At 61.6% G+C, this 15129-nt stretch overlaps 2 protein-coding genes across 2 annotated transcripts; one reads left to right on the top strand and one right to left on the bottom strand.

The window, feature by feature from the left end:
- Nucleotides 1-4949: 4949 nt before the first annotated feature.
- Nucleotides 4950-8201, top strand: GDF15 (growth differentiation factor 15). Its single transcript, XM_056337405.1, has 2 exons — nt 4950-6413; nt 7120-8201. Exons 1-2 carry the CDS (start codon nt 6101-6103, stop codon nt 7911-7913), a joined length of 1107 nt encoding a protein of 368 aa, XP_056193380.1. The 5' UTR covers nt 4950-6100; the 3' UTR covers nt 7914-8201.
- Nucleotides 8202-9833: 1632 nt separating this feature from the next.
- LOC130148611 (uncharacterized) lies at nt 9834-12473 on the bottom strand. The gene is made up of 2 exons (XM_056337418.1): nt 11291-12473; nt 9834-10674 (listed from the first exon to the last, which is right to left on the bottom strand). The coding sequence occupies exons 1-2, from the start codon at nt 12211-12213 to the stop codon at nt 10554-10556; spliced, it is 1044 nt and encodes a 347-aa protein (XP_056193393.1). The 5' UTR covers nt 12214-12473; the 3' UTR covers nt 9834-10553.
- Nucleotides 12474-15129: the final 2656 nt, after the last annotated feature.

Raw genomic sequence — 15129 nt, forward strand, 5'->3', positions numbered from 1 at the left:
CCCTCAGCACTGCTGAAGCTTTTTACCAGGTCCGCATGCTCCCCAAGCAGGGGGTTTGCCCTCTTTTGGGGGGGCTGTTTGAGTTGGAGGTGCAATCTCCCATTGCCACAATTACCTTGGTCCTACTTTCAACTAATTTGCTGAGGATAACAACACCTTATCAGCTTGTCTCCTCTTGCGGCCAGAACTTCCTCACTTGGAGGTTTGTTTCTGCATAATTTACATTAATGGGGTTCTTACCGTTATCTCGTTTCCCAGGTTTTGCTCCCTTGATTAGAAGTCCTTTAATTCATCAGTTTTGATGACTTGAGATGGTGGGTGCTTGAGAGAGTGACTCATTTAATGGCTTGAGAAGGTGGGTCAGCTTGACCTAAACTTTGTGCACTAAATCAGAGTTTGGTAATTCGGGAGTTCGGGCAACACTGGCACCTGCTGCGTGGGAGCTGTGGCGAGATGTTTCCAACATGGGAGATGGGCACTGAGAGTTGGGAAGTGCAGGGACAGTTCCCTTGGCTCAGAGAGCAGGTAGCCCAAGCCCTGTTGCAGCAGGTCCGTGGTGGCCAAGGGCTGGTGAGGGCCAGCAGCAGAACTCCTGCCTGGCGCCTTCCCTGGGGGAGCAGAGGCCAAGCATTCCCATTTGTGGCCAAGGGCCTCTGGTAGAGCTGAGGACACACTGTAACTGTGCTCTTGGCTCATCCATGGAGGTGAGGAGCTGTTTCAGCATGCTGGAGGGGTTGGATGCATCCCTCTTTGAACAGAAAGAGGCTCACACCATGGAAAAACTTCTTTTTAAAGCTACTTCTCAATAATCATCACTTCGATCTTGCCCAGTCCAAGCTTGTTGGCTGCTACTCGTGCAGATGATGCTCTCAAGGTGTGGTACCATATATCTGCCGAATGGGAAATATCATTGCAAGCTGTAAAGCATCCTAGCCAGAGGACAGACCCTACCTTTAAATCCATCTGTCTGGGGAGTCTGTTCCAGGAAAATCATGGAATGGGTTGGGTTGGAGGGCCTTTAAAGCTCTAGTCCCAACCTCCTTGCCATGGGCAGGGACACCTTCCACCAGACCAGGTTGCTCCAAGCCCATCACACCTGGCCTTAAACAATGCCAGGGATGGGGCATCCACAGCTGCTCTGGCACCCTGTGCTAGCACCTCACCACCCTCACAGGGAAGAATTTCTCCCTAATATGCTCGTTGCAAGTGGAGAACTTCCTTGTGCCAAAAGCATTGCTGTAAGGAAGGTGTTTGGGGCAGTGAGTGAAGGTCTCTCAAGCAAGATTTCCATTTTTGGCGGTTGGATTGGAGCAATTTCCTGCACTTTCCAGGCCGAAGGGGCTGGGAATTCAAGTTAATCGTTGACCACGTGTGCAGTCAAGGCAGAAATGTCTTTGTCCAAGTGGAGCAGAAGTCTCATTTTTGGCAGATGCTGTAAACTTGCAGTAAAGGAAGAAATATGTGATTCCCACCATGACGGGGCAAAAGCTGCTTTTTGCTCACCTGGCCCATCCTGTTTGTCTTTTATTTAGAAATGTCTAAAGGTCAAGACAGCTTCCACTCTGCCAATTCATCATGACAGTGGCCAGTGCTGGGGAAACATGGGATGCATCTTCTCCAGCGTCCCATACTGGCAGCAGAGGGAGAGCCTGTTGGAGGAAGGGCTCGCTGGAGTCAAGAAGACGCTCAATATGAGTTATGCATCTTGCTCAACTTTATTAGTTTCTAACACTACTTATACAGAACCGATACACATGCATATTCCTAAAGCAGAAATATAATTGGTTAGTAGTCTCTAAACACGCGCAGTTCTCACACCCCTAGTTATCATGACTAAAATAAGCATTCTATCCATGTAGCTAATTGTGTTGCTATGCTTCAGCCTTGTAGTTTGTTACTCCCTATATTCCCATACCGGTCCCTATCTTTCTTGGCCCTGCACCTGCTTTCCCAGCAGCTGTAGCTTGTTACAGCCACGGCCTGTTGGCACAACATAATTACTCGGTCTCAGGATTCAAGAATAGCTCAAGGCTACCTTTCTTGTTAACTTCAGCACAGCAACTTCAGTACAATTCTGATTACAGGCCTATTCTAATACCAGGCCTGGATTGTGCAGATCTTCAGAGATTCTAAGGCCATGCTTCTGCAGCCATTCTTCTACAAGAGCCCTCGTCTTCCATCCCTCTGTGCCCATTTCCACACCTGAAATGAGATGGGATGGAACAAATTTTGTCCATGATGTGACCGATGGACCACCTCAGAGGCCGGCTGGGTTCCTCCTCTTGACCGATGGTTTTCTCACCCTGAGTTACTCCCAGAAGTGCTGAAGCTGCTTTCAGCTACCAACTTCCCTAGAGACCAAGCCCTAAGGGCTGCTTGGAGCTTCATGGGGTAGCAGTAGATATGGAAGCTGCACTGCTCTTCCCTTAGCCCTTGGCTGAAAAATACTTCATGCAAAAGTATTGGCTACCTTGCTTGCAGTAGTTTGCAGGAAATATCCCCCCTCCAACATCCAACTTACTCGTCCAACTTACTCAACCTGAGTGCTTTCAGGGAGCATGGGAGGTCCTGTAGGTCATGGGGAGCACCCAGGCCAACACCATTTGCCTTCCAGTGGGATGCTCTGGATGATGGGATGCTGTAACCTCAGTCCCAGGGCTCATGCGCGCCATTCCTCGTGGGCTCTGGCTTTCATCAGAGGCTCTTGGCACCTTTTCAGCCCAGCAGTCACCAAGAACTAGTAGACCTAAAATCTGGAGGGTAGCACTTCCCCTCCTGCTGCTTGCGATAACAAATGCTACAAAAATAACTTGAGGTTTCTGCAAGCACACAGTGCAAGCAGCTGCTAGGAAATCTCACACGTTTTGGGGAATCAAAGCCCTCTGGAGCACCCTCAGCTGTGCTCACCCCCATCAGCATCCCACCACCGGGGCTGGAGGGAGCTGCAGGGGCAACAGAGCGGAGCCAGCCCCCCAGCCGCGATCGCATCGAGGTGAGGAAGCAATTGCATTTGAGGAGCCACAAAACCCTGGGTGCACATGGCCAGTCTGGGGCTCATCCTGCAGTCCAACACGGTGCTGGGAGCTTCTCTGGTCCTGCCCTGAGCCCTGCTTGAGCTGGTTCAAGTTCAGGGCTGCGGTCAGCTGGTGTTTCACGGGGAAGTGACTAATGCTCATGTTTCCCTTTTTGTTTCTTTTGGCGTTTAATGTCAGCGTTTGCAACGTGGCTTCTTTCCCTGGTGCTGGCTCAGCTGGGAGATGCAGGTGGCTCTGGGGATGGCAGCAAGCATCTGCCATGTCCCCCACCATGCTCCCCACCGACCACCTCTTGTCTGGAGACTGCGAGAAGGCAAAAAGATTATTTACATCTTTCCAGGCTCAGCAGTGCATGCTCTGAGCTTTTCCCTGACTTTCTAGCAGCCTTTCCAGCTGCTAGCCTCCATGTGATGTTCTAATCACCAAAAATCCCAGTTCCTCTCCTGCTCACCACGCACAGAGGAGTGCCGGTGCCAGGACATCGGCTCCTCCTCACTCCCAGCCCCTCCGAGCTCCGGGAGTCGCCGGCCACTGGCAGTCCCATGGCCAAGCACTCCTGTTGATCGCTGCTCTAGATCCGTGCCAGGTGGGTGAGAGCTGCGCTGCAGTTGTACCTTGCCAAGGGATACACATAGGATGCATTAACCGGCAAGAAACCCGCATCCTGCTGGGAAGAGGCGCTGGATTAACCTGACCTTCTGATGCAAAAGATGATGCGCTAACAGCCCAGCGAGGACCAGAGGAAACGTGGGATACTGTTTACGCCTGGAGCTGAGGCTGTGCAATCGCATCTTGCAGGCTGGTGAGGACACGCTGGGATATTTCATAACAAGTCACTCGGCATTCACAACTGCTGCTTTTAAAACACAAGTTTTACGGCTGTTGCTGGACTGTAAATCTCCAACTTCCATGGCTGGCGCCTTTTGGGGGAAAACATCCGGCTTCGGCAAACTTTGATGCTCTCCGAGCACGACCCACTGTGCGTCACTCGTGGATGGGGCTCGTACCACGCAGTGCGCCTACAGTTAGAAAATGCCTTGCAAAAGCAGAACTGCAGGATTTAGGGGTTTGCTGGGTCTTACTCAAGGGCTGGGCAATGTGATTGCTGGTGGGTCAGGGCCTCTTCCTGCACCCAGACATGCTGCGCAGCTCTGCTTTGGCTTTGGACGAGCGTGGTTGGCACCTCGCAGATGGTGGTGGGTGCTGGTGGCCAGGCTGACACCTGCTGGGGACCCAAAGGTGATTGGGGTGGAGGGGGTGGGGTGGTGTTACCTGGAGGTCTGTGATCCTCCTGGGGTGATGCTCCTTCTCCCTTCTTCCTTGAATTGGGGGGAGGGGGGGCTGAAGGGTTGCAATCATCCCAGCGGATGGGAGAGGGGATCACAGAGGGGCTTGGTGTTCCTGGAAAACCCCTAGGGATCCCGCAGCTCCAGCTGGAATGAAAGCACCCTCTGAGGAGCCATGCCTGGACCAGCTGCCTGTGGAAATATGCTCTCGTGTGAGCCACACGTGAGGTTTCTCTCCAAGCTGGTGGCCCTGGGCAGAGAAAGGCAGGGCGATGTGTTGCAAGGTCTCGGGGTGGGCTCCTCTGCCCCCTCTTCATCCATCCCTCCACAAGGATGGATCCAGAGCAGAACAGCTGGAGCCAGGCGATCCCCTTCACGTGACGCCGCTCCTCCTTGTGCCGACAGAATTCTCCTTTCGAGTGTTCTAGGTTGAAACGCTCGGTCTGGGTTTTGCCTCAGGCAACCCCTCAAGAAACTGGGTGAGAAAGGCAGGAGTAACGCTGGGGCTGGCTCCCGAGAAGGAGCAGAGGGTAAACAGCCACAAATCATGGGATTACTGTAAGCACGTTCATCCTGTGGTGGGAGCACGGTTAAAGACCAGGCACTTGGCTCGACTTCAGGACATTTGGGAATGGCCTCGCCTGCCCCGGCTGGCGCCGGGGGGACCTGCCCGTTGCCTCATCTGACCAGGGGTTTCTCATCCCTCTGCTCACGCTTGTTGGTCAAAGCATCCCTTAAGAGAAGGCGAGAGGCGGGTGGCCCCATTCCAGCCTTGGTGGCTTGTTCCCACCGTGGGTTTTCTCTTCCCTGGCATGCGGGCAGCCCTGGTCTGGCACGGCACTTCCCACCGCACGTGGCCCTGCTGGATCCATGCCATCCCGGCGTGCCCAGCTCCATCCCAACCAGCTTTGGACTTCCCAGGGATGATGTAACCCCAGCCACGGTTGCTTCAGGAAGGACTGGACCCAGGGCACGTGCCACACCGGCTGCACGGAGGAGCCGCTGCCACAAGCTGGGCTGTGGTGTCATCAGCCAGTTTGGTAGGACAAGGTCCAACGCTGATCTGCTCCCTCCTCCCTGTATGCGCCGGTATGAGACGGGCTGACCGGCTGCTGCTTCCCCACTCCGCTTCTGCTTCGGAGGGGTTTTAGGGCATGGGCCGAGTGCCCGGCTCAGCCCCATGCCGTAATGCACTGCCGCGTGGTGAAGGACAGAGAAGGCAGCCGAGGATGCAGGGATGCACAAGCCGCACGCGATGCTGCCCACAGTGCTCACCTGCCTGCACATCATCCTCTCTCCATCACCCCCTGCCACCTGCTCTGCCACCTCCCAGGTCATCAGACGTTGCCCACGGCCGCTTGCCCCTCACTGATGGAGCGGGGGAGGCGAGGGGGATCCCCCCAGCCATGGGCTGGCACAGTGATCTGTGGGGAGAACGGGAAGTGGAAGGGAAATCTTTGTGCCTGAGGAAAAAGTATTACATATTTTTCACCTCCACAGCTACAAACCAGCTTGTAAATCACCTGACCCCAGAACCGTCAGAGCTCCTGTCCAACATCCTGGGCAGAGAGGAGAAATTCCTACTGGGTGTTTACTCTGCACTCCCAGCAGCCTGGGACAGGGAGGGGGGACAGAGGGCGGGCAAAGTTCGGCTCCTATAAAATCGGGTCTGGTCCACTTCATTCATTCCCTTGGAAGCATCGCTGGGAGCTGCGCGTCCAGCCTTTGCGCAAGAGGTTTTGTAGATAAATTCCCCCGGCGCTGCCGGCTGCCTGCGCGATGCTGAGGGCACTGTGGGATGTCGGGGCTGCCCTCACCTGCTTCCAGCTCCTGCTGCTGCTCACCAGTGTGGAGCTGAGGCCCCACGCGTGGGATGAGGACAGACTCCAGCTGGAAGCCATCAAAAAGCAGATCCTGGAGCGGCTGGGGATGGCCGCTCCCCCTGTGATCCGGCACCGGCTGGACCAGGAGAGCATCCAGAGAGCGCAGCGGCTGTACCAGCAGAAAGTGTCTGAGCTGATGGGGAACCGGAGCCAGGAGGAGGAGGGAGCTGTGCCCAGGACCAGCCGCCTGCATCGCCTGACCCCCAAGCGTGAGTGGCCGTGGCTCCCTGCGCATCCCACAGCCCCTGTCCCCTGGGCGCACACGCGTGTGTCCCTGCTCGGGCATGTCACCCAGGCTGCCTGGGCATGTGCCGGGACATGACCGGGCATGAATCCCGGCGGCCGTGGTCATCCTTATCCCAGCTGCTTCCCTTGCCCCAGCAGTGGGGAGGAGCCACAGCTTGAGCTGTTTTGCTTAAAATCACAAAATCCAGGAAATTTGGCATGAAAGCTTTGATCAGCGCAGTGGCAGCTGTGGGTGCTCGGAGCGGGGCTGCAGGTGGCTTGGGGGTGAGCGGAGGGGAGGTGAGAGGTGCCCCGGCTTCAGCCTTATTTGAGGTTTCCTCTGGATCTGGCGGGATTTTGGAAAGTATTCAGCTCCTGCTGCTTGGGCTGGGGAGGGGACAGCCAGGGTGGGGGGTGGGGGTCACCCCAACAGGTTCTGGGGCACCGGCTCGGTACCAGCTGCCGCCCCTCAGCAAGATCCTCTGGTCGGGGGGTGGTCCCTGGAGATGGTGGGTCCCGAGTGATCTGGGGCTGAGGATGGGGCCGCATCTCCCTGGCCTCAGCATCCCTCAGGATTTGGGTGATTCCCCAGAGGCAGCGGTTTGGCTGCCTGACAGGAGCTGGTCACGAGCCTTGGCCGCCGGGGGGGATTGCTGTCTCTTACACCAGCTGCCCTTCCTGTCCCTGCAGTGCTGCGCTGGCTGGACATCCCCTGGGAACACCAGGACCCCCCGGGAGACAAGGACCCCCGTGGTCCCTACCGCTACCATCTCCTCCTCTCCCGCACGGAGGCTTTCCACCGGCAGCTCCAGGTGGTGCAGGCGGAGCTGAAACTCTTCAAGCCATCCCTGTCCTCCCGTGACATGTCCCTACTTGATGCCTCCGTGTCCCCTCAGGTCAACATCTACACACTGGGGGGGGCTCACGGGACCCCCCAGCTCCTGCACAGCCAAGAGCTGGACCGTGACACCCTGAGCCTGGACCTCACGGCAGCTGTCCGGCCCTGGGCTGCTGGTCCTGAGGACACCCTGCACCTGGAGCTGGCCTTCACAGCCAATGTCTCAGCCTTGCTGGCCACCATGGGGGGCGAGACGCTGGTGCTGGAGGTGGAGACCCATGAGACCAGAGGTCGGGGGGCCCGGAGAGCTCGGGGGCTGGAGGAAGAGTGCAGGAAGAGCGATGGGAAGTGTTGCCTCAAGTCACTCAAGGTCTCCTTCCAGGACATCGGCTGGTCGGACTGGGTCATTGCCCCCAACAGCTACTACATGAGGTTCTGCGAAGGTTCCTGTCCCCACAACTACAAGCCCGCCAGCATGCACGCCCAGATCAAAGCCCGCATGCACTCCCTCTCCAAAGCCACCCCACCGCCCTGCTGTGTCCCTGCCGGCTACGACCCCATGGTGCTGATGCACTACGACGGTGAGGGCAGGCTGGTCTCGACCCTCTTTGAGGACATGCTGGTCACCAGGTGCCACTGTGCCTGACGGCATCGCCTCTGGCTCAGCCCAGGACCCGTCACCAGCCGGATGGGGCAGAGCCTGCCCATCTCCCAGCAGATCCGGCATCCCAAAACCCAGACCCTGTGGCACAAAATGCCTCCGTGCTGGCCCCGGCTCCGCTGTCTGGCTCAACCCCAGGGTGTCTGGCAGTGAACCCCCCTCCACAGGCCACAGTAACTTATTTCCCCCTCTCTTCCTTTATTTAAAACCATATTTTATTTGGTTGGTGGCTCCTTCCCACCAGGCAGAGTCCAAATGGGTGGGGGTGGGTGTCCCCGGGTGGCTGCAGCCCACGCCAGGTCTGAGCACCGTCTCTTCTCTGCTTAGAGACTTATTTATACCACCCTCTTATTTATTGCTAATTTATTGTCTTTTATAACAAAATACTTTTTCAGGAAAGATTTTGTGTGTGTGTGTGTGTGTATTTGTATTTAGTATATTTCTATAAAACAGAAATAAAGTAATAATGTAAATGAACAGGGTGATGCTATCAGGGATGCTGGTTGCACCTCCCATACAACCAGCTGGGGGTCTCCGGGTCACCTTTGGCCAGGGGTCCCACAGCTCGGATCCTCAGTTCCCCCTCTGCAAGTGGCCGGGAACTGACTCCATATGGATTTGCCAGTAAATCCTTATGGTTTTCCGGGGCTGGGCCAGCCCCATCCCCTCCCTGCCACTGCTGCCGGTGGTGAGTAATGCCTGGGCGATGCTCCCAGAGACCTTTGAGTTGTTTGTGTCCTTGAGGTGGGTGCTGGGCACAGCCTTGACCCCGCCAGGCGGGACATCCATCCGGAATGCTGCTGCCCGATTTCCAGGTACCTCCGGCTCTGGAACCCTACGGGCACCAAGGGGTGGGGGAAACCCCAGCTCCCCTGGGCTCTGTCGCTGCAGAGGTGTGTGGCCCACACCGTGTCCCCAAGGGACTCAGCACAGCTGGATAGGGTGGCTCTGCTGGTCACAGCTCCTCTCTGTCCTGTCCCCTCTTCCAGCATGTACTGGGGGTGTCCTTGGCTGCCCGGCCCCTTGGCAGCTCCTGGTGAGGACCTGGGCTTGAGGAACGTGGGATATGGGGACCTCGATGCTGGGGACAGGGTCTTTGCAGACCAGGGCTTGAGGGACACAAGCTATGGGGATGTCCACTCTTGGGGACAGAGACTTGAGGGAGCTGGACTTCAGCCACCTCCACTCTGGGGACCCCTGCTCTGGGGACCTGTTCTCGAGGGTCCTGGTCCCTTGGGACCCCCAGTCTGGGGACACAGGGGACACAGGCTCTGGGGACCTGTCCTTGATGGTCCTGGTCCCTTGGGACCCCCAGTCTGGGGACACAGGGGACACAGGCTCTGGGGACCTGTCCTTGATGGTCCTGGTCCCTTGGGACCCCTAGTCTGGGGACACAGGCTCTAGGGACCTGTCCTTGAGGGCCCTTGGGACCCCCCCTCTGGGGACCTGTTCTCAAGGGTCCTGGATCCTTGGGACCCCCACTCTGGGAACACAGGCTCTGGGGATCTGCCGTTGAGGGCCCTTGGGACCCCCAGTCTGGGGACACGGGCTCTGGGACCTATCCTCGAGGGTCCTTGGGACCTGTCCTTGATGGTCCTGGTCCCTTGGGACCCCCGCTCTGGGGACACAGGCTTTTTAAGCTGCAGACAGGTTCCCCAGGGACCCCCCACCTCACTCAGCTCTTTCAGGTTAATGTTTACAGACACCCCAGAGCTCCTGACGCCCCTAATTGGGGCTGTCAGTGCCATTAAGAGATAACGAACCCTGGCTCTGCTCCGCTGGTGCCACCCCACTGCTGCCAGAGGGACCGATCCAGCCCGGGGGTGACACCAGCCTTGGGGCAGCCCCTCCCCCCCCTCCACCATGTCCTGCCCAGGGCTCCCAGCAGACCACCAGATACATGGGTCATTTAAGGTAATTAAACCATTTAATGGGGCATGGTGGAGCATCACAAGGGTCAGAGCTCAGGGGACCCAGACAAGCCGTGGGGTCCCCATGTCCCCAGGCTGCCGGTCCCCTCGGGGTGCACAGCCTGGCAGCGTGGGGCTCGGGGATCTTGCCAAGAGCATTCAAATTAGGGACTTTCACTTTTGTTCCCCAAACGGGCAGATTTAGCAGGAAAAAGGAGGGGTGAAGGTGACAGCGCGGAGGGTGGTCACAGTACCCAGAAGTCCCCAACTGCTGGCATGTCCCCAAGGGCACGTGCACCCTGACACTCTCCATCAGCAGCCGAAAGGGGAAGAGGAACCAAACGCCATGGTCACCCCAGGGCCCCGCTCAGGCCAGATGGCGGCGGATGCTGCGCTGAGGTGTCCCTGTGGTCAGAGGCCACGGGCCCCGGGGAGGAAGCTCTGGCCCTCAGCCCTCACCCTACAGTGGGAACCGGGGAGAAGCAGGGGGCTGGGGGGGTGTCACAAACACCCACCCCTGAAAAAGGCGTCCCTAGCAGGATGTGTGTGTGGGGACCACATGTGTCCCTGTCCCCACCATGGGGACATCCATGGAGCCAACGTCCATGGGGAGCACCCAGCCCCGTCCCCTCTGGGCTGCGGGGGCACCAGGGAAAGTCCTGGGGAGAAGCATCAGCGGGAGCCAGAGGTTCACCCCCCCGGCCCCCCCGGCCCCTCACTTGTCGGGGACAATGTAGATGTCCTCGCTGGCGCTCTGCGTGTTGGCGTAGATGGGCTGGTCCCTGGGGCTGGCCTCGCTCTCCAGGAAATAATCGTCGTCCTCCAGGACCTGGGGGCTGGGGGGGACAGAGGGGTGGCACCCCGCACCGTGCCCAGGCAGGGGGGGGGCTCAGGGTGGCTGGTCCCTAATGGGGGAGCAAACGCCATGGGGGGGCTCTGGGGGGTGCGGGTGGGGGGAAAGGGCTCAGCCCTGGCAAGCGCCTGGGCCTTGGGGATGGTGGGGTGGGACAGCGTGGGGTGGCATGGGTGGCACTGCATGGGGTAGCATAGCACGGGGTGGCACGGGGTGGGGTGGGGTGGGGAGGGATGGCATGCACGGGACTGGACAGCATGGCACCAGGCAGCATGGCATGGGAAGGGATGGCACAGCACGGCATGGCACGGCACAGCATGGGATGGGATGGGAAGGAATGGGATGGCATGGCATGGCACGGCATGGCATGGAATGGGATGGCACGGCATGGCATGGCACAGCACGGGACGAGATGGGATGGGATGAGATGGCACAGGGTGACACGGGATGGCACAGCATGGGATGGGATGGGATGGGATGGCATGGCATGGCATGGCATGGCATGGCATGGGATAGCGTGGGGCAAGGTGGCATGGTACAGCACAGCAGGGGAGGGGATGGGTCGCGCCCAGCAGCCAGTCCCTGTGCTGGAGCCTCACCTGTGCTGCTCCTCCTGCCACCCGGGCATCCAGCCTGGCGCGGCGGCCGGCACGGTGCAGGGGTTCACGAAGACGTTCTCATAGTCCAGCGCAGCAGTGGCATCGGTGGTGCCAGTCTCCATGGCCCGGCTGATGTAGCGGGGCTGCCCGTGGGCTCCGGCGGGCTCCCACTTACCCCACCCCACACTGGCAGCACCAGTGGCTGCTTTCCTCCGCCAGTAACAAACTGCAGCGGTGCCCAGCACCAGCACAGCCACACCAGCGGCAGCCCCGGCCAGGCCGGCCACCAGCCCCACATTGTGCCGGCATTGCTGGCGGTGGAAATCGGTGACATTGACGAAGTTGTGATGGGCGGTGAGGCAGTGGCACTGGGGTGCCGCGCACCCGGAGCAGGTGCAGGGTGCCAGGATGGTGCCCACCACGTCGCAGCGGCACGGCACAGCCAGGAGCTGCAGGCTGGCCTGGAAGGCGGTGGGGGGGCACGGCGGGGCAGGGGGGTTGCCCTCCAAGCGTAGGATCTGCAGAGCCGTGGCGTTGGCGAAGAAGCCGGGCGGGCAGTTGCCCGCAGCTGGTTGTGCTGCAGCTGGAGGTGCCGCAGGTGCCACGCTCGGCTGAGGAAGAGCGGGTGGCAGCTCCTGCAGCCGGTTGTGGGGACAGGTCCAGCTCCAGCAGCTCCGGCCCGATGCGGGGATGAGGGGCTCCAGGGCGCCGATGCCGTTATGGCTCAGCCACAAGCGGCTCTTCTGCTGGAAGGGGGCCCCAGTCCAGCTCGGCGCACTGCCGGCTGCTGTTGGCCAGAATCCAGCTCGGCCGAGGCCGTGGGCAGCGCGGGGAAGCAGGGGGCTGCGGGGGTCGTGGGGGGTCACGGGGTGCTGCAGCAGCAGCAGCAGCAGGGGGATGGGGGGCCCACAGGGTGCCCCCATGGCCCCTCCGCCAGCTCCCCTGGGTGGGAAATAGGGGGGGTGTCAGCAGGAGCCCACCTGAGCAGCCCCCCGTTCCCGCTGAGCATGCCGGTTTCCCCCTCCCAGTGCAAACCAGTGCAGCCCAGTCTGGCACCACCCGTGCTCTCACTCTCACCCAGGGTGGCACCCACGGGTCCTGGCGGGTGGTTTCCAGCTCTCCGCTGGCCCCAGCAGCCCAACTCGCCTGCGCTCCCAGCTGCCTCTGCCTGGGTGCAGGAAGAGGAACAGGCAGGTCCCACCCTCCGGTGTCACCCCTGCTAGGGTGTAGCTGTCACCAGCAGGGGGCCGGGGAGGGGGGGGGGGGCAGCACACCCCCCGCCTCAGCACCCCCTGGCCACCACCAGCCCCTGACCCTTTCCTGGGGTGCTGCGGGGCTCTGACCCCCAGGTGCTGCTCCCCTGCCCACAGCACCTGGGGGGAGCCCGGGGGGGGGCTCAGGGCTGGGGGGGGGGGGGGGGGGGGGTGGCGGGGGCTGCGCTCAGCACGGTGCTGAGCATCGCCACAGCCTCACATATCAGCCCCAGCCAGGGGACCCCAAACACTGCGGTCGCAGTGCCCCCCGGAACACCCGAGCCGGCAGCTGCCACAGCCCCCCGGAGCTGTGTGTGGGCACACGCACGTACACGATGCTACATGTTTGCACATGCATGTAGACGCACATATGCCCGGGTGCTCACACACGCACCCCCTCCCCCTACAGCACACACACGTGCACACACATGCCCACCGGCAGCACGGACATGCGTGCACAGCTGCATGCACACGTGTGCACAATCGTGGGGGCCCCATGAAGCGGTGGGCGGGGGGGTGGCTTTCAGGGTCTCCATGAGGGTATTGGTGGAATTAACCCACGCAGGCAGGATCGGGCCCCCCGGGGGGTCTCAGCACCTCCAGGGGCTCTGCCTGCGGCGCCCTGTGGGAGGGACCCCCTGCTCGAGAGGGGACCCCAGGGCTGGGGCGGGAGGGCTCCGTGCGTGGGTGTGTGGCCGTGTCCCCATCCCAGTGTTCCCCCACGTCTGCATCCCCCCGTGTCCGTGTCCCTTCCCATGTGCCCGTGTCTGCCACAGCGTCCTGTGTCCCCCAAGACCACCTGCCCCGCCGTGTCCAAGTCCCCACATCCGTGTCCCTCCATGTCCACCCCCCACCTGTGTCCCTCTGTGCCCGCCGTGTCCCTGTCCTGCCCCCTCGTGTCCGTGTCCCGCCATGTCCACCCCTCACACCCAGGTCCATGTGTCGTGTCCCCCCCCCCCGTGTCCGTGTCCCTACATGCCCACGCCCCTTGCACCTGTGTCCCCTCCCTCTTGTCCGTGTCCCTGTGTGTCCGTGCCCACCCCCTCGTGTCCCTCTGTGTCCACCCCCATCACGTCTGGTGTCCCCCCCGTGTCCCCACCTCCTGTCCGTGTCCCTCTGTGTCCGCGCCCACACCCTCATGTCTGTGTCCCCCCCTGCCCACTCATGTCCCTGTCCCTCTGTGTGTCCGTATCCACCCTCCCGCGTCCGTGTCCCTCCGTGTCTGTGCCCCCCCATCCATGTCCCCCCCCCTCGCATCCACATCCCTGTGTCCACTCACATCCATGTCCCTCTGCGTATCCGTGCCCGCTCCCTCGTGTCGGTGTCCCTTCCGTGTCCGTGCCCACCCCCACGCCTCCACGTCCGCTCCCTTGTGTCCATGTGCCCCCACCGCCCACCCCTCGTTTCCCCAGTGTCCATCCCCTCGTGTCTGTGTCCCCCCCGTGCCCACCCCCCTCACATCCATGTCCTCCCCCCTCACGTCTGTGTCCCTGTGTCCACTCACGCCCGTGTCCCTCTGCGTGTCTGTGCCCCCCCCTTCGTGCCCGTGCCCCTGTCTCCACCCCCCACCCCCCTCGTGTCCGTGTCCCCTCCGTGTCTGTGCCCCCCTCCCATCCATGTCCTCGTGTCCGTGTCCCTCCGTGTCTGCGCCCCCGCCATCCCTGTCCTCCCCCTCTCATCCGTGTCCCTCTGTGTCCACGTCACGCCCGTGTCCCTCTGCGTGTCTGTGCCCCCCCCTTCGTGCCCGTGCCCCTGTCTCCACCCCCTCGTGTCCGTGTCCCTCCGTGTCTGTGCCCCCCCTCCCATCCATGTCCTCGTGTCCGTGTCCCTCCGTGTCTGCGCCCCGCCATCCCTGTCCTCCCCCTCTCATCCGTGTCCCTCTGTGTCCACTCACGCCCGTGTCCCTCTCCGTGTCTGTGCCCCCCCCCTTCGTGCCCGTGCCCCTGTCCCCTTCGCACCCCGCCCACTCGAGTCCTATCCCTCCATGTCTGTGCCCCCCCTCCCCATCCATGCCCTCCCCCTCGCGTCCGTGTCCCCTCCGTGTCCGCACCCACGCCCCCGCCTCTGAGCCCACCCTCGCCTCCGTGCCCCACCGTGTCCGTGTCCGCGTCCCCCCGCTCCCCCCCCCTGCGCGGGCCCCCACCGCCTGCCGCCATCGCCCTTTTAAGCGCGGCGGGCGCGGGCGGGGGGCGGCGCTGCGGGCCCGGGCGCGGGGGGGGCGGCGCGGGGGACCCCCGGCCCGGGCGCGGCGGTTTCAAGCTCCCCCGCGGGCGCGCGGCCGGAGCCGCCGGGGCCGGGCCGGGCCGGGATGGCGGCGGGGCAGCGGGGGCCGGGGCCGGGGCCGCTGACAGCCGGTGCCGCGCCGCCGCCCCAGCATGTACGCCAAGGGCAAGGGCTCCGGCGTGCCCTCGGACGGCCAGGCCCGCGAGAAGTGAGTGCGGCGGGGGGCGGGGCGCGGGGCCGGGGGGCGCGGAAGTTTTTGCCGGGGGCGGCTGCCGGGGGGAGCGGGGCCGGGGGGGGGGGGCGGGGGGCGGAGGGACCCCCCGCGGCCCCGCCCCGCCCGGGCGCACCGGCAGCGCCGCGGGG

Source organism: Falco biarmicus, chromosome 4, assembly GCF_023638135.1.
Source record: "Falco biarmicus isolate bFalBia1 chromosome 4, bFalBia1.pri, whole genome shotgun sequence".
NCBI lineage: Eukaryota > Metazoa > Chordata > Aves > Falconiformes > Falconidae > Falco > Falco biarmicus.

Coding starts and splice junctions, on each gene's coding strand:
- GDF15 (XM_056337405.1), top strand. CDS start 6,101: ATGCTGAGGGCACTGTGGGATGTCGGGGCTGCCCTCACCTGCTTCCAG. Junction 6,414..7,119: donor GCATCGCCTGACCCCCAAGC/GTGAGTGGCCGT, acceptor CTGTCCCTGCAG/TGCTGCGCTGGCTGGACATC.
- LOC130148611 (XM_056337418.1), bottom strand. CDS start 12,213: ATGGGGGCACCCTGTGGGCCCCCCATCCCCCTGCTGCTGCTGCTGCTG. Junction 10,675..11,290: donor TGGCAGGAGGAGCAGCACAG/GTGAGGCTCCAG, acceptor TGTCCCCCCCAG/CCCCCAGGTCCTGGAGGACG.